This window comes from Gorilla gorilla, chromosome 1 (genome assembly GCF_029281585.2).
Source record: "Gorilla gorilla gorilla isolate KB3781 chromosome 1, NHGRI_mGorGor1-v2.1_pri, whole genome shotgun sequence".
Classification (NCBI taxonomy): domain Eukaryota; kingdom Metazoa; phylum Chordata; class Mammalia; order Primates; family Hominidae; genus Gorilla; species Gorilla gorilla.
The window spans coordinates 148657372-148679915 of NC_073224.2; the positions used below are offsets into that span (position 1 = coordinate 148657372).

Consider the following 22544-nt stretch of genomic DNA (forward strand, 5'->3'; position numbering starts at 1 on the left):
TGAATAATTGAATAATGTCACAAACCCAATAATCCAACTGAAAACTTTTTACAAAAACTTTAAGTTAGTTATTTGACTGGATCTTAAAATTTTTTTTTTTTTACTAATTTAGTTGTTAAATATTTAAATATATGTTTTATTTAAAGTGCATTATTTTTAAGTTGTTGTTTGATTAATTTTCCACAGGTATAACATTGTCAAATGCAATCGTAAATGCTGGTTTGACTTCCTTTAAAAAAATAGAAGAGACAGATGCAAGGGAACTTGAATTGGTAGTTATATTCACTTATTCCTAATTCCATCTAAATTCTGAGGCCTACCTTTATTTCTATTAAAAGTTATTTTCCTTCTCATAGTTATAAGTATTTCAACTTACTTTTGGGTGATAAGCATTATTAAAGCTATTTATTCTAAAAAATATTTTACTAAAAGAATTTCAAGTGTTGTGGTAAGAATATAATGATGTAAATATTTGTAGATTTTAAACAGACATCCCCCCTTTGGAACCCAGATAAAAGAAACTGTGATGTATCTACCAAAATATGAACTTAAAGTGGAACAGGTAAATATTTTCTGTTTCTTAGATATTTTATTGTCTTTTCAGAAATAAAGCTACCTATAAATAGGCTTCAGCCGAGTATGAGAAGTAAGGTTATTTTTAACACTTTTTATACTTGTCCTTTTTTAAAGATTACAAGATATAGTGATACGACGGCAGAAATATTAGTGACTGTTATATTAAGAAATTTTGAACAGCTACAAACTAAAAGAACAGCATCGGATTCTCACTATGTTACCTTAATCATAGGTGATGCAGATAATCAAGTAGTTTATCTGCACAAGATTATGTAAGTGTGAAATTTCTGATGTTTGATCTTATTTCTAAGCATATACTGTAAAAGAAAAATTCTACTGGAAAAAAAATAACAAGATCATTGTGGGATCAACTAAATTACATTTTCCTGACACAATAATGGGATGGTTTCTCTATTTTTCTATTAAAGAAGATATTAACATTGGGTCTGTTGTTTTAAATTGTTATATTTAGTACTCAAATGAACAAAGTATAAAATCTATCACCATGATCTGAAACAAGTGAGTAGATTACCTCTAGGAGGTCTTTCTTATTTCACTGCTTTTCTCCAGTCATTCATGACCCTACTACTGTTTGGATGCAGTCTTTCTCCTACTGACCTCAAAATATACCTTCTACTTCCAAATTAAAATCTAACAAATTACTATAGCTCCGTTGTAGGATCCAAGCAAACAAAGCAAATGTGTAGAGGAGGTACCCTCCCTTATATCTAGTTCTGTAGCATGCCATTCTACAATTTTTACTTCAGCATTTTTCCAGGTACTATTATTTTCTCCCAGGATGTCATAAGCAATCTCTAAGGATACCAGTTGCAGCTATAACTAATATTTTTTAGTACTTAGTAGGTTCCAAATATTGAATTATTTAATATTTGTATGAGACAGGTGCTGTCCGTATTCTGTAGAGGAGGAAATTGAGACAAAAAGAGTTTAATGAGTTTGATTTATGATTAATCAAACCTTAATCATGGTCATATAGCTAGTTAATAGCAAAGTCTAGATTTGAACCCAATCCAGAGCCTAGACTCCCAACCATATTACTGTACTTGTAAGTTCAGGAATGGCAGTGATTCTGAAATGGGAATCTCCTAATTGTGCCAGTATATACTGGAAGATACCTTCCCAAAAAGTCGCATGCAAGGTTTCTGAAGGGACTGCAGTGACCAGGATATCCCTTTCACTGGTAACTGCTCTCCTGCAGCTAACCATGACCCACTTATAGAGAATATGCTGTTGTACAAATCTTTGTTCTCTGTGACTAATAAGTCTATGACTACATGAGACTAAAATAAGTTCAGTCATAAAAATGGTTGCTGGTTTGTGATGTTATTAGATACAAACCATTTTATATAAATTTAAAAATACTATTGAAGTTGTTCTCATAATACATGTAACTTACGTATAGCCAGTTTAAAATGGTAGTGATTTAGGGGAAAGCTCATGTGTTATTGATACAAAGTATATATTCTTATTGGGACTAAAATGGTAAATGCAACTTGGAAACAGCTGTAATTAAAAAAATTAGGGATTGGATGGGGTGGCTCACACCTGTAATCTCAGCACTTCGAGAGGCTGAGGCAGGAGGATCACTTAAAACCCAGAGTTTCAGACCAGCCTGGGCAACAAAGTGAGACCCTATTTCTACAAAAATAAATAAATAAATAATCTGAGCATAGTGCCAATGTGCCTGTGGTCCCAGCTACTCGGGAGACCGAGGCAGGAAGACTGCCTGAGCCTAGGAGTTTGTGGCTGCAGTGAGGTATGATTGTACCACTGGACTCCAGCCCAGGCAACAGAGTGAGATTCTGTCTCAAAGAAAATTAATTAATTTTTTAAAAATCATGGTCAAGAGAGTTCCATTGATACTTTATTCTCCCTCCTTAAAAGTTGGGGAAAGCAGTTTTCAGTAATTGATTTCAGTGTACTACTAGAGAGTATCTTTCTTAAGAACAATCAGCCCTTCAAGATTAATATGTATTTCATTCAGTGTTTGGATCACTATTTAAACTATACTGTTTTTCAGGGATTCTGTTTTGCTAAAAGCTGGAAGTTGGGCTAAGAAGATTGCTGTGAAAAGAGCTCTTAAATCTGAAGATCTTAGCATAAATCTAATAAGTTCTGAATTTGGTAAGTTAATTGAAGTAATGAAGACATGAATATAAATAATATAATTGCATTTAAAAATTACATCCTTTATGCTGGTACAGAAAAACAGTATAAATGGTATTATGCAAAAATAATATATTTAGATAATATGAATAAACTTCAAAGGAAGTTTCATGTATTTAGATATGTAAAACATAGCATGGACCAGATGACATAATTAAAAGTTTATCTTTTCATTTATAGATATTTTATTTTCCTAGATAGTTAAATTGCAGTTATTGTTGGAAGATTTTTATTTTTATAATGATAAATATATAATTTTTTAGTTGTCATATTTTTTAACCTTTCAACATATTTTAACTTTCTGGACTTCTTAGCTCTAGAAGTTATAAAAATATAAGAGAGATAAAAAGAAATAAGTGTTCTCATATGTGGATTTATATGACTTAAATAAACATTTGTGTACTTTTTTTTCATTTTCCAGTTGGGCTTGATATTCAGCAGAAACTTACAGTCTTTTACTTAGAACCCAAGAGGTTTGGAAATCAAATCACTATGCAAAGAAAATCTGAAACACAGATTTCCCATTCTAAACATTCAGACATATCTACAATAGCAGGACCTAATAAAGGTAAATAGCTCTATTAACTCCTATTTTATATTAAAGCAAAGATATGGCTAGGAAGGAGTATCAGTGTTATAGTACTGCAACACTCAGATTGAGGATACTCTGGAATAAGATATTTAAGCTTCATAGTAATTTCATTAATAGTATATAGTAGAGATTCTTCAAGTTAGTATTTGTCAAATTGGGGTAATAGTTGGGGGACAAATTTTTTTATTCATCTTTTGGTATATGTATTAGTCCATTTTCATGCTGCTGATAAAGACATACCGGAGACTGGGAAGAAAAAGAGGTTTAATTGGACTTACAGTTGCACATGGCTGGGGAGGCCTCAGAGTCATGGCGGGAGGCAAAAGTACTTCTTACATGGAGGCAGCAAAAGAAAATGAGGAGGAAGCAAAAGCAAAAACCCCTGATAAACCCTTCAGATCTCATGAGACTTACTCACTATCACAAGAATAGCACCAAAAAGACCAGCCCCCATGATTTGGTTACCTCCCCCTGGGTCCCTCCCACAACACATGGGAATTCTGGGAGATACAATTCAAGTTGGGATTTTGGTGGGGACACAGCCAAACCATATCATTCCACCCCTAGCCCCTCCAAATCTCATGTCCTCACATTTCAAAACCAATCACACCTTCCCAACAGTCCCCCAAAGCCTTAACTCATTTCAGCATTAACCCAAAAGTCCACAGTTCAAAGTCTCATCTGAGACAAGGCAAGTCCCTTCTGCCTATCAGCCTGTAAAATCAAAAGCAAGCTAGTTACTTCCTAGATATAATGGGGGTACAGATATTGGATAAATACAGTCATTCCAAATGGGAGAAATTGGCCAAAACAAAGGGCTTACAGGCCCCATGCATGTCTGAAATCCAGTGGAGCAGTCAAACTTTAAAGCTCCAAAATGATCTCCTTTGACTTCAGGTCTCACATCCAGGTCTCGTGGATGCAAGAGGTGGGTTCCCATGGTCTTGGGAAGATCCACCCCTGTGGCTTTGCAGGGCACAGTCTCCCTACTGGCTGCTTTCACGGGTTGGTGTTGAGTGTCTGCAGCTTTTCCAAGTGCACAGTTCAAGCTGTCGGTGGATCTACCATTTGGGGGTCTGGAGGATGGTGGCCCTCTTCTCACAGCTCCACTAGGCAGCACCCCACTAGGGACTCTGTGTGGGGGCTCTGACCCCACATTTCCCTTCTACATTGCCTTACCAGAGGTTCTCCATGAGGGCTTTGCTCCTGCAGCAAACTTTTCCTGGGCATCCAGGCATTTCCATACATCTTCTGAAATCCAGGTGGAGGCTCCCAAACCTCGATTCTTGACTTCTGTGTACCCACAGGCTCAATACCATGTGGAAGCTGCCAAGGCTTGGGGCTTCCACAAGCCTTGAAGCCACAGCCGGAGCTGTATGTTGACCCCTTTCAGCCATGGCTGGAGCAGCTGGGACATAGGACACCAAATCCCTAGGCTGCACACAGCACAGGGACCCTGGGCCCAGCCCATGAAAGCACTTTTTCCTCCTGGGCCTCCAGGCCTGTGATAGAAGGGGCTGCCGTAAACATCTGTGACATGGCCTGGAGACATTTTCCCCATGGTCTTGATGTTTAACATTAGGCTTCTTGCTACTTATGCAAATTTCTGCAGCCAGCATGAATTTCTCCCCAGCAAATGGGTTTTTCTTTTCTATTGTATAGTCAGGCTGCAAATTTTCTGAACTTTTTTTTTTTTTGAGATGGAGTCTCACTCTGTCGCCCAGGCTGGAGTGCAGTGGCACGATCTCGGCTTGCTGCAACCTCTGCCTCCCGGGTTCAAGCAATTCTCCTGTCTCTGCCTCCTGAGTAGCTGGGACTACAGGCACCCACCAGCATGCCTGGCTAATTTTTGTATTTTTAGTAGAGACAGGGTTTCACCATATTGGTCAGGCTGGTCTCAAACTCCTGGCCTCAGGTGATCCACCTGCCTCGGCCTCCCAAAGTGCTGGGATAAATTTTCTGAACTTTTATGCCCTGTTCCCCTTTTACAACTGAATGCCTTTAAGAGTACCATATCACCTCTTGAATGCTTTGCTGCTTAGAAATTTTTTCCACCAGATGCCCTAAATCATCTCTCTCAAGTTAAAAGTTCCACAAATCTCTTGGGCAGGGGCAAAATGCCACCAGTCTCTTTGCTAAAACATAACAAGAGTCACCTTTGCTCCAGTTCCCAACAAGTTCCTCATCTTCATCTGAGACCACCTCAACCTGGACCTTATTGTCCATATTGCTGTCAGCATTTTGGGCAAAGCCATTCCACAAGTCTCTAGGAAGTTCCAAACTTTCCTACATTTTCCTGTCTTCCTCTGAGCTCTCCAAACTGTTCCAACCTTTGCCTGTTACCCAGTTTCAAAGTCGCTTCCACATATTTGGGTATCTTTTCAGCAATGTCCCCACTCTACTGGTACCAATTTACTATATTAATCTGTTTTCACACTGCTGATAAAGACATACCTGATACTGGGAAGGAAAATAGGTTTAATTGTACTTAACAGTTTCACATGGCTGGGGAGGCCTCAGAATCACATGGTGGGAGTTAAAAGGCACTTCTTACATGGCGGCGGCAAGAGAAAAATGAGGAAGAAGCAAAAGCAGAAACCCTTGATAAACCCATCAGATCTCTTGAGACTTATTCACTATCAGGAGAATAGCAAGGGAAAGACCAGCCTCCATGATTCAATTACCTCCCCCTCAGTCCCTTCCACAACACGTGGGAATTCTCGGAGATACAATTCAAGTTGAGATTTTGGTGGGGACACAGCCAAACCATGTCAGTATACGTTTTTCCTTTTCCATGCTTATGCCATTGTTATAGCCATTGTCAGGGGAGATCAAGTGATGTACAAGAATCAACAGATTTGTTAAGGCAAATCAGAGTGAAAATGAATTATTATTTTTTATTATGGGAATTTTTCAAACATATACAAAAGTAGATAGAAGTGTAAGATGAATTTTCATTTACTCATTATCCACTTTAAACAGTGATCAATTCATGGCTGCTACTGTTTCATCTATACCTCTCTAGTTTTTTTTTCCATCCATATTTTGAAGCAAATTTTAGATATCGTATTATTTCCTCTGTAAATGTTTCATTATATCTCTATCTAAATGGTAAAGATTTTTTTAAACTACATACTTTTACACATAAAAACTAATATTATCCAATATTAAGTCAGGGTTCAAATTGTCTCATAAATATTGTAGATGTATTATCATCTTCATACCATCTAGATATACCAGATTAACTCCTGAGTCCTTTTGAGTATTTCTAGTAGATTTGACAGCTTCTTTGCTATGCAGGGTAATATGCTGTTCTAGGCTTATCTCGTATATCTCCAGCTTCAGTCCCAAATATAATAAACCCTTTGTCCAAGAAGCCTTTTTTTTTAATGATAGTAGTTTTCAGAGATCACAATCTGTGTCCTAGAGGAGCTCGTTGCCATTGAGTGATTATGATCTCTTAGATTTTTTCATGCATAGAGTTAAGTATTATGTGATTATTTTTTGTCTTAAAAGACATCATGAATTCATACTTATCAAATTCAGAGATGCAGAATTTATCCTTAAACTCAATTATCTATATATGCCTTCTATCATGCTGAGAAACTTGGTTCTCAATGGCTCAAAAATAATAGAGTATTGCTAATTTTCTATCCTTTATATACATTACACACACAATAAACAGTCTGAGAATAGCAGCATCAGACTATCACTCTTAATATGATCATTAAAATTTGAGAATTATTTTGCAGATATTTTTGTTCTTAGACTGTATCTTACTATCTTAGACTGTATCTCAATAGTAAAATTAATGTGTTTAAAAATCACTTGGAATAGATCCTCTGTATGTGGCCATGCCACTCTGGATACATATACTTTCATTTGTTTCATTTTATTTTATATTTTTAGGACTAGCTTTCAAAAATTAATTTTGTTTTATAATAATGTAAAACATTTACATGACTCTGTAACTAAATCTACAAAACAAGCACTAAATATATAAACACTTGCAGCATAGGCAGTCTACCTTACAGCTCTTTCTTATTCAGTTGGTCCTGTTTTCACCCTTTTGACCCCATAAGGGGAGCAGTTAACAGACACTGGGGAATTTGAGAGCAGCAGCATGATTAGTCATGCTCTCTGAATAGTATTGGCAACTATGATAAATAGTAACTGCAGTGAGTAGTGACAGGAAGAACACATTTAGAACTATTCTGTGAGCTCATGAGCCTTCATCTTCTTCCTTTTGAAGAACACAAAAGAGCTTCCATTTCTGGGTGGGATATAGTTTTGTGGTAGGCCAGTGCTTCCACAGCTACAACTATGAAAACCTTCATACCTTATAAAATTATAATTTTTAGGGCATCAGAGATTTGTGGAAGCAATAAGGACTAAAGGAACTAAATTCTTAATAAAAAGGCTAGGTAGACCATGCCCTGTAAAGGGGTTTACATGATCAGCCACTCACCATGTTTGCCTGACAGAGGGAAAGGGAAACTTATTCTGGTGAAATGTAATCTGGAAACCACAGACACAGTGTCTGTCATACGATAAAAAAATTATGAGGCCCACAAAGAGACAAGACCATATGACTGATAATCAACTGTGTCAAGAAACAAGCCAGACATGGTGACACACACTGGTAGTCCTAGATATTCAGGAGGCTAAGGCAGGAGGATTTCTTGAGCCCAGGAGTTTGAGGCTGTAGTGCACTGTGATCATGTCTGTGAATTTACCACTGCACTCCAGCCTGGACCACATAGCAAGACCACATCTCTTTAAAAAAAGTATAAAATAATTATGAATATTTTAAAGAAAATATAGAAAAAATAGGTAAATGCATGAAAAGATGGAAGGTTTTACCAGATAATTAAAATCTATACAGAGATTTTAATGGACTTTCTAGAATTAAAAATGCGATATCTGAAATGAAGAGCTAGTTGGGTAGGTTTAACATTAGATTCAATATAACCAAATATAGGATTTGTGGGCTTTGAGACATATCAGTAGAAAATATCTAAATTGAAGCCCAGAGATAAGAGAATGGAAAGAACACAAAGGAATATAATACTCAAAAAAAGGTCTAACATATGCATAATTAAAGTCCCAGAAGCAGAGTAGAGAGAGAATGGGACAAAATTAACATTCAAAGAGACAATGGCAGAGTCCATTTCAAAATAATAAAAGACACCAACCAACAGATTTAGAATTTTGGTAAACCCCAAACAGAGCAAATACAGGGAAAACCACACCTGGACATATTGTAGCAAAACTGCTGAAAATGTTAAAATTAGACACATCATTTATGCATTACCTTCAAAATAACAACAGTGAAACTGACAGCTAACTTCTCAACAATAATGATGGAAAACAGAAGACAATGGAATGTCATATTCAAAATGCTACCAACCTAGGTTTCTGCCCAGTGGAAAATATCCTTCATGATGAAAGTGAAAAAAGAAAGAAGAGAAAGAAGAGAAAGAAAGAGGAAGAAAGAGAAAGAAAATAACTAAATAACTTTATCACTACTAGTATATTTATCAGCCTGAATTAAAATGAATACTAAGGCCAGGCTTAGTGGCTCATGCCTATAATCCCAGCACTTTGGGAGGCCAAGATGGGCAGATCGCTTGAGCCCAGGAGTTCAAGACCAGCCTAGGCAATGTGGTGAAACCCTGTCTCTACAAAAAGATAAAAAAAATTAGCGAGTGTGGTGATGTGCACCAGTGGTCCCAGCTACTTGGGAGGCTGAGGTGGGAGGATCATTTGACCCTGGGAAGTTGAGGCTGCAGTGAGCTGAGATCACAGTACTGCACTCCAGCCTGGGTAACAGAGCGAGACCCTGTCTCAAAATAAAAAATAAAATAAAATAAATACTAAAGGGATTTCCTTAGAGGAAAATGATCACAGATGAAAACATGGACATGCTGGGGGGAATGAAGAAGAGTAGAAAGGATAACTGTATGACTAAATATAAGTAGACTATGTAAAACAATAATTGAAATGACTTACAGAGTTTAAAATATATGTGGAAATAAAATGCAAAGCAAAAAAATACAAGCTTGCATCTCAAGAGTATACCATATCAAACATAATAATGTAACAAGAGAAAAACAGAAATCAGCGATACATAGGATGTAAATATACAACAGAGAAAAATCAACAAAGCTGAGATTTGGTTCTTAGAAAAGATAAATAAAATTAAGAACCCTCTATGAATGAAGACTGATCAAGAGAAAGAAAGAAAACACAAGTAACAATATCAAGAATGAAGAAGAGGATATTACATTGTATATCAAAAAGTTACTGAAGATATTCAAAAGCACAAAAACAAGACATTAACAATTTTATAATGATAAATTTGACATAGTTTGGGTTAAAATGAGAATATTTATTGAGAAGCAAAGCTTACCAAAACTGACAGAAGAAAATAAAATCTGAGTAGTCTGATACTAGTAATGAAATTGAAGCAATTGTTAGTAAAAATTTTTCCACAAAGAAAACTTGAGGCATGGATGACTTCACTGTTAATTTTTCTTAATTAAGAAGAAATAATATCAAACTTACCTAAACTTTTCCAGAGAATAGAAAAAAAGAGAATATTTTCTAATGTTTTGTTTTTTTAATGAGGCCAGTGTGTCAAAACCTGACAAGAACATTAAAAAGAAAGGGAAATTATTTAGCAACATATCTCATGAACATAGATCCAAAAGTCTTTAATGAAATATTCACAAGCTGAATTTGGCCATATTTTTTAAAAGCACAATTAAGTATGGTTTATTGCATGTATGCAAGAGAGGCTTACCATTCAAAAGTAGATCAATATAATTCACTATGTTAACAGAGAAAAAGGAGAAAATGATTTGATCCTCTTGATGTCAAAAAAGTTTGACAAAATTCAGTACTCATTTATGATTTAAAAAAACTCTTAGCAAACTAGAAATAGAAGGGAACTTCTTTTGTTTTGTTTTGTTTTTGTTTTTGAGACAGAGTTTCACCCTTGTTGCCCAGGCTAGAGTGCAATGGTGCAATCTCGGCTCCCCATAATCTCCACCTCCCAGGTTCAAGCTATTCTCCTGTCTCAGCCTCCCGAGTGCTGGGATTACAGGCATGCACCACCACGCCCAGCTAATTTTGTATTTTTAGTAGAGATGGGATTTCTCCGTGTTGGTCAGGCTGGTCTTGAACTCCCAACCTCAGGTAATCTGCCTGCCTTGGCCTCCCAAAGTGCTGGGATTACAGGGTGAGCCACCACGTCTGGCCTGGAACTTCTTAAATATAAAGAATATCTACAAAAACTATAGCAAATGTCATACTCGATAGTAAAATATTAAACACTTTCCTATTGAGTTGGAGAATGTTACAAGAATGCTCTGTGTTATTATTTCTATTCGACATTGTGCTGGAAGTCTTAGTAATATAATAATACTTTTAAAAAGCAAAAAGGGGGCTGGGTGCAGTGGCTCATACCTATAATCCCAGAACTTTGGGAGGCTGAGGTAGGAGGATCACTTGAGTCCAGGAGTTCAAGACAAGCCTGGGCAACAGTGTGAAACTCCATCTTTACAAAAATAGAAAATAGTAGCCAGGTGTGGTGGTGCTTGCCTGTAGACCCAGCTCCTCTGGAGGCTGAAATGGGAAGATCACTTGAGTCCAGGTGTTCGAAGTTACAGTGAGCTATGATTACACCACTCCACTCCAGCCTGGGCAACAGAGTGAGACCTTGTCTCAAAAAAAAGAAAAAAAAAAGAAATAAATAAATTGTCATTATTTCTAAGCAACATGATTATTTATAGAGAAAATCCAAAAGACTCTATAGACATGCTGTTGGAATTAATATGTTTAGAAATATCACTGAATGCAGTCAATATAAAAAACAATTGTACAATAGCATCAAAAAGAATAAAATACTTAGGAATAAATTGAACAAAAAAGTGTAAGAAGTGAACACTGAAAACTGCAAAACACCATTGAAATAAATTAAAGAAGTTCTAAATAAATTGAAAAATATTTTATGTTCGTGGATTGAAAGTCAATATTGTTAAGATGGCAGCACTTCTCATATTAATTCATAAATTCAACAAAGTCCGTATCAAAATCCTAGCTGTAGTTTTTGCAGAAATTCACAGGCTGATCCTAAAATTCACGTGGAAATACAAGGGACCCAGAATAGCTAAGCCAACCTTGAAAAGAAAAAGAAGGAAGGTAGAGGACTCACAATTCTTGGTTTCAAAACTTGTTACAAAGCTGCAGTGATTAAGGCAAGGTGGTGCTGTCATAATAATAGACATAAAGATCAATGGAATACAACTGAGAGTGTAGAAATAAACCTTTACCTCTCTGCCAGTTTATTTTTGACAAGGATGCCAAAACAATTTGATGGTAAAAGAATTTGAAAATAATTTTTCAAGTAATAGGGCTGGGCAACTGCATAGACACATGCAAAAGGATGAATTTGGACTCCTACCTCATACCATACACAAAAATTAACTCAAAATGAATCAAAGACCTAAAGGTAAAAGTTAAAACTATAAAACTCGCCAGGTGCAGTGGCTAACACCAGTAATCCCAGCACTTTGGGAGGCTGAGGTGGGTGGATCACCTGAGGTCAAGAGTTCAAGACCAGCCTGGCCAACATAGTGAAACCCTGTCTCTACTAAAAATACAAAAAAAAAAAAAAAAAAAATTAGCTGGCTGTGGTGATGGGCCCCTGTAATCCCAGCTACTCAGGAGGCTGAGGCAAGAGAATCGCTTGAACCCAGGAGGCGGAGGTTGCAGTGAGCCAAGATCGCTCCATTGCACTCCAGCCTGGGCAACAAGAGCGAAACTCTGTCTCAAAAACAAACAAACAAAAACCTATAAAACTCTTAAAAGAAAACATAGGTGTATATCTTCATTCATTACCTTGTACAAGGCAACAGTTTCTTAGGTATGACATATAAAGCTCAAGCAACCAAAGAAAAAATAGATGAATTGGACTTAAGATGAAAAACTTTTGTGCTTCAGAGGACACTATTCAGAAAGTGAAAAGACAACCCACGGAATGGGAGAAAATACTTGCAAATCATATATATCTGATAACTAACTTGTATTGAGTATATATAAAGAAATCTTACACTTCAACAGTAAAAAGACAAATAGCCCAATTAAAACTAGTCAAGGGGCTGGGCACAGTAGCTCACATCTGTAATCCCAACACTTTGGGAGGCCGAGGTGGGTAGATCACTTGAGGTCAGGAGTTCAAGACCACCCTGGCCAATATGGTGAAACCCCATCTCTACTAAAAATACAAAAATTAGCCAGGCGTGTTGGTGCACGCCTGTAATCCCACCTACTCAGGATTGAGTGGAAGGTGAGGTGGAAGAATTGCTTGAACTCAGGAGGTAGAGGTTGCAGTGAGCCGAGATCATGCCACTGCACTCCAACCTGGGTGACAGAGTGAGACTTTGTCTCAAAAATAAAATAAAAATAAAACTAGTCAAGGGATCTGCATAGACATTTTCCAAAGAAGTGATACAAATAAATGGTCAACACACATATGAAAAGATGCTCTACATTGTTAGTCAATGCAGAAATGCAAATCAAAACCACAGTAAGATACCACTTCCCACTCAGTAGGGTGGCTTTAGTCAAAATGATGGACAATAACATGTGTTGATAAGGATATGGAGAAACTGGAACCCTCATACACTGCTAGTGGGAATGTAAAATTGTGCACTGCTTTGAAAAACAGTTGGTATTTCCTCAAGAAATTTAACATAGAATTAACATATGATACAGCAATTGTACTCCTAGGTGTATATCCAAAAGAATTGAAAACATATTCATACAAAAACTTAGACATGAATGTATATAGCTGCATTATTTATAATAGCCCAAACTGGAAACAACCCAAATATCTATCAACTGATGAATAGATGAGCAAAATGTGGTATATCCATACAGTGGAATATTATTCAGCCAAAAAGAAAAACTACTGATGCATGCTACAGCACGGATGAGCCTTGAAAACATGCTAGATAGAAGCTAGTCACAGAAAACCAGATATTGTATGGTTCAATTTATATGAAGTGTCTAGAACAGGTAAATCTATAGAGACAGAAAGCAGATTAGTGGTTGTCAGGGGTTGAGGGCAGGAATAAATGAGGAATGACTAATAACAGTTATATGGTGGGTTTTCTGTATGTATGGTGATGACAGTGTTCTGGAATTATATGATGACTGTTGCACAACCTTGGGAATATACTAAAAACCCACTGAATTGTACAGGTTAAAAATGTGAATGGTATGGTATGAATTATAATTTAATTAAGAAATTTAAAAGTCCCTTGTATTCCTGTATACCAGCAAAAAGGATAAATTATAATTTTATTTTATTTTTTTAAATTATACTTTTAGGGTACATGTGCACAACGTGCAGGTTTGTTACATATGTATACATGTGCCATGTTGGTGTGCTGCACCCATTAACTCATCATTTAACATTAGGTATATCTCCTAATGCTATCCCTTCCCCCTCCCCCCACCCCACAACAGGCCCCAGAGTGTGATGTTCCACTTCCTGTGTCTATGTGTTCTCATTGTTCAATTCCACCTATGAGAAAGAACATGCAGTGTTTGGTTTTTTGTCCTTGCGATAGTTTGCTGAGAATGATGGTTTCCAGCGTCATCCATGTCCCTACAAAGGACATGAACTCATCATTTTTTATAGCTGCATAGTATTCCATGGTGTATATGTGCCACATTGTCTTAATCCAGTCTATCATTGTTGGACATTTGGGTTGGTTCCAAGTCTTTGCTATTGTGAATAGGGCCACAATAAACATACGTGTGCATGTGTCTTTATAGCAGCATGTTTTATAATCCTTTGGATATATACCCAATAATGGGATTGTTGGGTCAAATGGTATTTCTAGTTCTAGATCCCTGAGGAATCGCCACACTGACTTCCACAATGGTTGAACTAGTTTACAGTCCCACCAACAGTGTAAAAGTGTTCCTATTTCTCCACATCCTCTCCAGCACCTGTTGTTTCCTGACTTTTTAATGATTGCCATTCTAACTGGTGTGAGATGGTATCTCATTGTGGTTTTGATTTGCATTTCTCTGATGGCCAATCATGATGAGCATTTTCTCATGTGTCTTTTGGCTGCATAAATGTCTTCTTTTGAGAAGTGTCTGTTCATATCCTTCACGAACCACTTTTTGATGGGGTTGTTTGATTTTTTCTTGTAAATTTGTTTGAGTTCATTGTAGATTCTGGATATTAGCCCTTTGTCAGATGAGTAGATGGCAAAAATTTTCTCCCATTCTGTAGATTGCCTGTTCACTCTGATGGTAGTTTCTTTTGCTGTGCAGAAGCTCTTTAGTTTAATTAGATCCTTTGGCAATTTTCGCTTTTGTTGCCATTGGTTTTGGTGTTTTAGACATGAAGTCCTTCCCCATGCCTATGTCCTGAATAGTATTGCCTAGGTTTTCTTCTAGGGTTTTTATGGTTTTAGATCTAATATTTAAGTCTTTAATCCATCTTGAATTAATTTTTGTATAAGGTGTAAGGAAGGGATCCAGTTTCAGCTTTCTACATGTGGCTAGCCAGTTTTCCCAGCACCATTTATTAAATAGGGAATCCTTTCCCCATTTCCTGTTTTTGTCAGGTTTGTCAAAGATCAGATAGTTGTAGATATGCGGCATTATTTTTGAGGGATCTGTTCTGTTCCATTGGTCTATATCTCTGTTTTGGTACCAGTATCACGCTGTTTTGGTTACTGTAGCCTTGTAGTATAGTTTGAAGTCAGGTAGCATGATGCTTTTAGCTTTGTTCTTTTGGCTTAGGATGGACTTGGCAATGCGGGCTCTTTTTTGGTTCCATGTGAACTTTAAAGTAGTTTTTTCCAATTCTGTGAAGAAAGTCATTTGTAGCTTGATGGGGATGGCATTGAGTCTATAAATTACCGTGGGCAGTACGGCCATTTTCATGATATTGATTCTTCCTACCCATGAGCATGAAATGTTCTTTCATTTGTTTGTATCCTCTTTTATTTCATTGAGCAGTGGTTTGTAGTTCTCCTTGAAGAGGTCCTTCACATCCCTTGTAAGTTGGATTCCTAGGTATTGTATTCTCTTGAATTAATTGTGAATGGGAGTTCACTCATGATTTGGCTCTGTTTGTCTGTTATTGGTGTATAAGAATGCTTGTGATTTTTGCACATTGATTTTGTATCCTGAGACTTTGCTGAGGTTGCCTATCAGCTTAAAGAGATTTTGGGCTGAGATGATGGGGTTTTCTAGATATACAATCATGGCATCTGCAAACAGGGACAATTTGACTTCCTCTTTTCCTAATCGAATACTCTTTTATTTCCTTCTCCTGCCTGTTTGCCCTGGCCAGAACTTCCAACACTGTGTTGAATAGGAGTGGTGAGAGAGGGCATCCTTGTCTTGTGCCAGTTTTCAAAGGGAATGCTTCCAGTTTTTGTCCATTCAGTATGATATTGGCTGTGGGTTTGTCATAGGTACCTCTTATTACTTTGAGATACGTCCCATCAATACCTAATTTATTGAGAGTTTTTAGCATGAAGTGTTGTTGAATTTTGTCATAGGCCTTTTCTGCATCTATTGAGATAATCGTGTGGTTTTTGTTGTTGGTTCTGTTTATATGCTGGATTATGTTTATTGATTTGCATATGTTGAACCAGCCTTGCATCCCAGGGATGAAGCCCACTTGATCATGGTGGATAAGCTTTTTGATGTGCTGCTAGATTTAGTTAGCCAATATTTTATTGAGGATTTTTGCACTGGTGTTCATCAGGGATATTGGTCTAAAATTCTCTTTTTTTGTTGTGTCTCTGCCCGTCTTTGGTATCAGGATGATGCTGGCCTCATAAAATGAGTTAGGGAGGATTCCCTCTTTTTCTATTGATTGGAATAGTTTCAGAAGGAATGGTACCAGTTCCTCCTTGTACCTCTGCTAGAATTCAGTTGTGAATCCATCTGGTCCTGGACTTTTTTTGGTTGGTAAGCTATTAATTATTGCCTCAATTTCTAAGCCTGTTATTGTTCTATTCAGAGATTCAGCTTCTTACTGGTTTAGTCTTGGGAGGGTGTATGTGTCCAGAAATTTATCCATTTCTTCTAGATTTTCTAGGTTATTTGCATAGAGGTGTTTATAGTATTCTCTGATGGTAGTTTGTATTTCCGTGGGATCGGTGGTGATATCCCCTTTATCATTTTTTATTGTGTCTATTTGATTCTTCTCTCTTTTCTTCTTTATTAGTCTTGCTAGCGGTCTATCAATTTTGTTGATCCTTTCAAAAAACCAGCTCCTGGATTCATTGATTTTTGGAAGGGTTTTTTGTGTCTCTATTTCCTTCAGTTCTGCTCTGATCTTAGTTATTTCTTGACTTCTGCTAGCTTTTGAATGTGTTTGCTCTTGCTTCTCTAGTTCTTTTAATTCTGATGTTAGGGTGTCAATTTTGGATCTTTCCTGCTTTCTCTTGTGGGCATTTAGTGCTATAAATTTCCCTCTACACACTGCTTTGAATGTGTCCCAGAGATTCTGGTATGTTGTGTCTTTGTTCTCATTGGTTTCAAAGAAAATCTTTATTTCTGCCTTCATTTCGTTATGTACCCAGTAGTCATTCAGGAGCAGGATGTTCAGTTTCCATGTAGTTGAGCGGTTTTGAGTGAATTTCTTAATCCTGAGTTCTAGTTTGATTGCACTGTGGTCTGAGAGACAGTTTTATAATTTCTGTTCTTTTACATTTGCTGAGGAGTGCTTTACTTCCAACTATGTGGTCAATTTTGGAATAGGTGTGGTGTGGTGCTGACAAGAATGTATATTCTATTGATTTGGGGTGGAGAGTTCTGTAGATGTCTATTAGGTCCAGTTGGTGCAGAGCTGAGTTCAGTTCCTGGATATCCTTGTTAACGTTCTGTCTTGTTGATCTGTCTAATGTTGACAGTGGGGTGTGAAAGTCTCCCATTATTATTGTGTGGGAGTCTAAGTCTCTTTGTAGGTCTCTAAGGACTTGCTTTATGAATCTGGGTGCTCCTGTATTGGGTGCATATATATTTAGGATAGTTAGCTCTTCTTGTTGAATTGATCCCTTTACCATTATGTAATGGTCTTCTTTGCCTCTTTTGATCTTTGTTGGTTTAAAGTCTGTTTTATCAGAGACTAGGATTGCAACCCCTGCCTTTTTTTGTTTTCCATTTGCTTGGTAGATCTTCCTCCATCCCTTTATTTTGAGCCTATATGTGTCTCTGCACGTGAGATGGGTTTCCTGAATACAGCACACTGACGGGTCTTAACTCTTTCTCCAGTTTGCCAGTCTGTGTCTTTTAATTGGAGCATTTAGCCCATTTACATTTAAGGTTAATATTGTTATGTGTGAATTTGATCCTGTCATTATGATGTTAGCTGGTGATTTTGCTCATTAGTGGATGCAGTTTCTTCCTAGCCTCGATGGTCTTTACAATTTGCCATGTTTTTGCAGTGGCTGGTACTGGTTGTTCCTTTCCATGTTTATTGCTTCCTTCAGGAGCTCTTTTAGGGCAGGCCTGGTGGTGACAAAAATCTCTCAGCATTTGCTTGTCTGTAAAGGATTTTACTTCTCCTTCACTTATGAAGCTTAGTTTGGCTGGATATGAAATTCTGGGTTGAAAATTCTTTTCTTTAAGAATGTTGAATATTTGCCCCCACTCTCTTCTGGTTTTGTAGAGTTTCTGCCGAGAGATCAGCTGTTAGTCTGATGGATTTCCCTTTGTGGGTAACCCAACCTTTCTCTCTGGCTGCTCTTAACATTTTTTCCTTCATTTCAACTTTGGTGAATTTGACAATTATGTGTCTTGGAGTTGCTCTTCTTGAGGAGTATCTTTGTGGCATTCTTTGTATTTCCTGAATTTGAATGTGGCCTGCCTTGCTAGATTGGGGAAGTTCTCCTGGATAATATCCTGCAGAGCGTTTTCCAACTTGGTTCCATTCTCCCTGTGACTTTCAGGTACACCAATGAGATGTAGATTTGGTCTTTTCACATAGTCCCATATTTCTTGGAGGCTTTGTTTGTTTCTTTTTTATTCTTTTTTCTCTAAACTTCTCTTCTCGCTTCATTTCATGAATTTGATCTTCCATCCCTGATACCCTTTCTTCCAGTTCATCGAATCGGCTACTGAGGCTTGTGCATTCGTCAGGTACTTCTTGTGCTGTGGTTTTCAGCTCCATCAGGTCCTTTAAGGACTTCTCTGCATTGGTTATTCTAGTTAGCCGTTCATCTAATTTTTTTTCAAGGTTTTTAACTTCTTTGCCATGGGTTCAAGCTTCCTCCTTTAGCTCGGAGTAGTTTGATCCTCTGAAGCCTTCTCTCAACTCATCAAAGTCATTCTCCGTCCAGCTTTGTTCCGTTGCTTGTGAGGAGCTGTGTTCCTTTGGAGGAGGAGAGGCGCTCTGAATTTTAGAGTTTCCAGTTTTTCTGCTCTGTTTTTTCCCCATCTTTGTGGTCTTATCTACCTTTGGTCTTTGATGATGGTGACGAACAGATGGGGTTTTGGTGTGGATGTCCTTTCTGTTTGTTAGTTTTCCTTCTAACAGTCAGGACCCTCAGCTGCAGGTCTGTTGGAGTTTGCTGGAGGTCCACTCCAGACCCTGTTTTCCTGGGTATCAGCAGTGGAGGCTGCAGAACAGCGGATATTGGTGAACAGCAAATGTTGCTGCCTGATCGTTCCTCTGGAAATTTTGTCTCAGAGGGGTACCCGGCTGTGTGAGGTGTCAGTCTGCCCCTACTGGGGGATGCCTCCCAGTTAGCCTACTTGAGGGTAAGGGACCCACTTGAGGAGGCAATCTGCCTGTTCTCAGATCTCCAGCTGCATGCTGGGAGAACCACTACTCTCTTCAAAGCTGTCAGACAGGGACATTTAAGTCTGCAGAGGTTTCTGTTGCCTTTTGTTTGGCTATGCCCTGCCCGTAGAGGTGGAGTCTGCAGAGGCAGGCAGGCCTCCTTGAGCTGTGGTGGGCTCCACCCAGTTCGAGCTTCCCGGCTGCTTTGTTTACCTACTCAAGCGTCGGCAATGGCGGGTGCCCCTCCCCCGGACTCGCTGCCACCTTGCAGTTTGATCTCAGACTGCTGTGCTAGCAATGAGCGAGGCTCTGTGGCTGTAGGACCCTCCGAGCCATGCGTGGGATATAATCTCCTGGTGTGCCGTTTGCTAAGACCATTAGAAAAGTGCAGTATTAGGGTGGGAGTGATCCGATTTTCCAGGTGCCGTCTGTCACCCCTTTCTTTGACTAGGAAAGGGAATTCCCTGACCCCTTGTGCTTCCCGGGTGAGGCGATGCCTCGCCCTGCTTCGGCTCACGCTTGATGCACTGCATCCACTGTCCTGCACCCACTGTCTGACATTCCCCAGTGAGATGAACCCGGTACCTCAGTTGGAAATGCAGAAATCACCTGTCTTCTGCATCGCTCACGCTGGGAGCTGTAGACTGGGGCTGTTCCTATTTGGCCATCTTGGCTCCTCCCCTCAAAATTATAGTTTTAAAACAGCATTTACGGTAGTATAAAATATCAACCTTGTAATAGAATAACAAAAATTGCTCAAGACCACTACATGAAAACTAAAAATCATTGTTTAAGGGAAATTAGTGAAAACATACTTAATTAAGATACCGTTTCAAGAACTGAAAAGTTTAATCTTATAAAGATGTCAATTCTCCCCAAATTAATCTTTATATTCAGTGTCATCCCAATTTCAGCAGGGTTTTGTTGTTGTTGTCATTTTTTTTTTCTGAAATAACCAGCTAATTATAAAATTCATATGAAAATTCAAAAGGACAGGGTAGTCAGGGCAAACTTGAAGAAAAACATATTGGGCAACCTACTTTACTAGATATCAAGACCTGTTATTAAACAGTAGATAATAAGAATGTGATGTAGGCATAAGGATAGACACATTAACCAGTGGAATGGACTAGAGTCCAGAAATACACCTACAAATAATACAGTCATTGATTTCTGACAAAGGTGAAGTGCCATGCAGTTGGAAAATGGACAGTCTTTCAATAAATGCTGCTAGATCAACTGGATGTCCATATTGAAAAAATTGTATGTCAGGCTGGGCGCGGTGGCTCACGCCTGTAATCCCAGCATTTTGGGAGGCCAAGGTGGGCGGATCATGAGGTCAGGAGATTGAGACCATCCTGGCTAACATGGTGAAACCCCATCTCTACTAAAAAATACAAAAAATTAGCCGGGCATGGTAGCAGGTGCCTGTAGTCCCAGCTACTCGGGAGGTGAATGGCATGAACCTGGGAGGCAGAGCTTGCAGTGAGCCGAGATCGCCACTGCACTCCAGCCTGGGTGACAGAGTGAGACTCCGTCTCAAAAAAAAGAAAGAAAAAATTGTATGTCAACTCTGACCTCACACTGTACACAAAACTTATTTGCAAATAGATGACTGATTTAAATGTGAAAGAAAAACAATAAAACTTTTAGAGGAGAAAAAATAGGTCTTCGAGACCTTGGGATAGGTTGACTTTTTTAAAAAAACAGGGCACAAAACTTTCTAACCATAAAAACATAATGAATTTGACTATGTTAAAATTAAGAACTCTGTTCATCAAAAAGATACCATTAAGAGAGTGAAGGGTGCAACTCACAGAATGTGAGGAAAAAAATGGAATACATATACCTGGCTGTTATGGGCTGAATTGTGTTTACCCCCAAATAAATATGCTGAATTCCTCAGAATGCGACTGTATTTGGAGATAGGGTCTGTAAAAGATAATTGAATTAAAATAGGGTTCCGTAGTGTGAACCCCAATCCAATATGACTGGTGTTCTTATAAGAAGAGGAAATTAGGATACAGGCACACATGGAGGGAAGATCATGTGAAGACACAATGAGAGAGAGCCATTCACAAGCCAAGGAGAGGAACCTCAGGAGATACCAACCCTACCAACACCTTGATCTTGGACTTGTAGCCTCTAGAATTGTGAAACAATAAATTTCAGTTGTTTAAGCCACTCAATCTGCCACTTTGTTATGGCAGCCTTAACAAATTAATACACTGGAAAGAACGATTTTACATAATATATAAAGAACTCCTATATGTATAAGTAAACATTTTAAAAATGGGTACTCAATTAAACAGACACTTCAAAATAGAGGATATCCAAAAAGTCAGGAACCTATGAAAGAGTGTTTAAGTTCATTAGACAAAGTGAGAATGAAAATCTACAATGAGATATTGCTGTATCATTGTGCAACCATCAAAAGGACTTAAGTGAAAAAGAAAATACCAAGTATTGATAAGGATATATAACAACTATTACTCTTAATCACTAATGTGATTATAGATTGATACAACTACTTCCGAAAACTAGCAGTATTTATTAAAGTTTAGCATATGCATTCTATGATAGAGTAATTCCCCTTGCATATTATGTGATAGAGCAATTCTGCTTCTAGGTATATACCAGATAAAAGTGTGCATATATGTTCACCAAAAGATGTATTTTGGAATGTTCATAGCAGTACTATCATATTAGCCCTAAAATGGAAACCAGCCAAAAGCTCATCAGCAGTTAGATGGACAAATAAATTGTGGTATATTGACCCAATACAATTCTACAGGGGTCAGAAAACTTTCCTAAAAGGCCAGATAGTAAATGTTTTTGGTTTGCAGACTATAGATCTTCTTTATATCTATGCAACTCTGTCTTTGTAGGTGTTTGCAACCCAAAAGCAGCCATAGACAATATGTAAATGAATAGACATGGGTGTATTCCAATAAAACTTTATTTACAAAAATAGATGGCTGGCCCATGAACTATAGTTTCCAACCCCTGCTATAGAGCAAGGAGATTGAATTACCTATGACTACACACAACAATATGAATGAATATCACTAACATAAAGTTAAGCAAAAGAAGCCAGACACAAAAAGGTAATACTGTATGAGTCCACGTATATAAATTGCAAAAATAAGCACTACTAACTCTCATGGTTTGAATTGTGTTTCACAAAAACATACATTGATGGTCTAATCCCTGGTACCTGTGAATGTGATCTTTTTTTTTCTTCCTTCTTTGGCATTATTTTATTTTGATTATTTCTTTATTTTATTTATTATTATTATACTTTAAGTTTTAGGGTACATGTGCAAAATGTGCAGGTTAGTTACATATGTATACATG

The 22544-nt window shown here is 37.8% G+C and overlaps 1 protein-coding gene across 2 annotated transcripts in view; it reads left to right on the top strand.

Annotated features, from left to right (window-relative positions):
- HFM1 (helicase for meiosis 1) overlaps positions 1-22544 on the top strand; it is a 142026-nt gene that overhangs the window by 85985 nt on the left and 33497 nt on the right. For both annotated transcript variants that reach the window (XM_055352045.2, XM_019038158.4), the window contains exons 26-30: positions 187-272; positions 479-562; positions 691-848; positions 2618-2721; positions 3185-3331. In XM_055352045.2, the coding sequence (XP_055208020.2) occupies positions 187-272; positions 479-562; positions 691-848; positions 2618-2721; positions 3185-3331 (579 nt within the window). The remainder of the gene's footprint in view (positions 1-186; positions 273-478; positions 563-690; positions 849-2617; positions 2722-3184; positions 3332-22544) is intronic.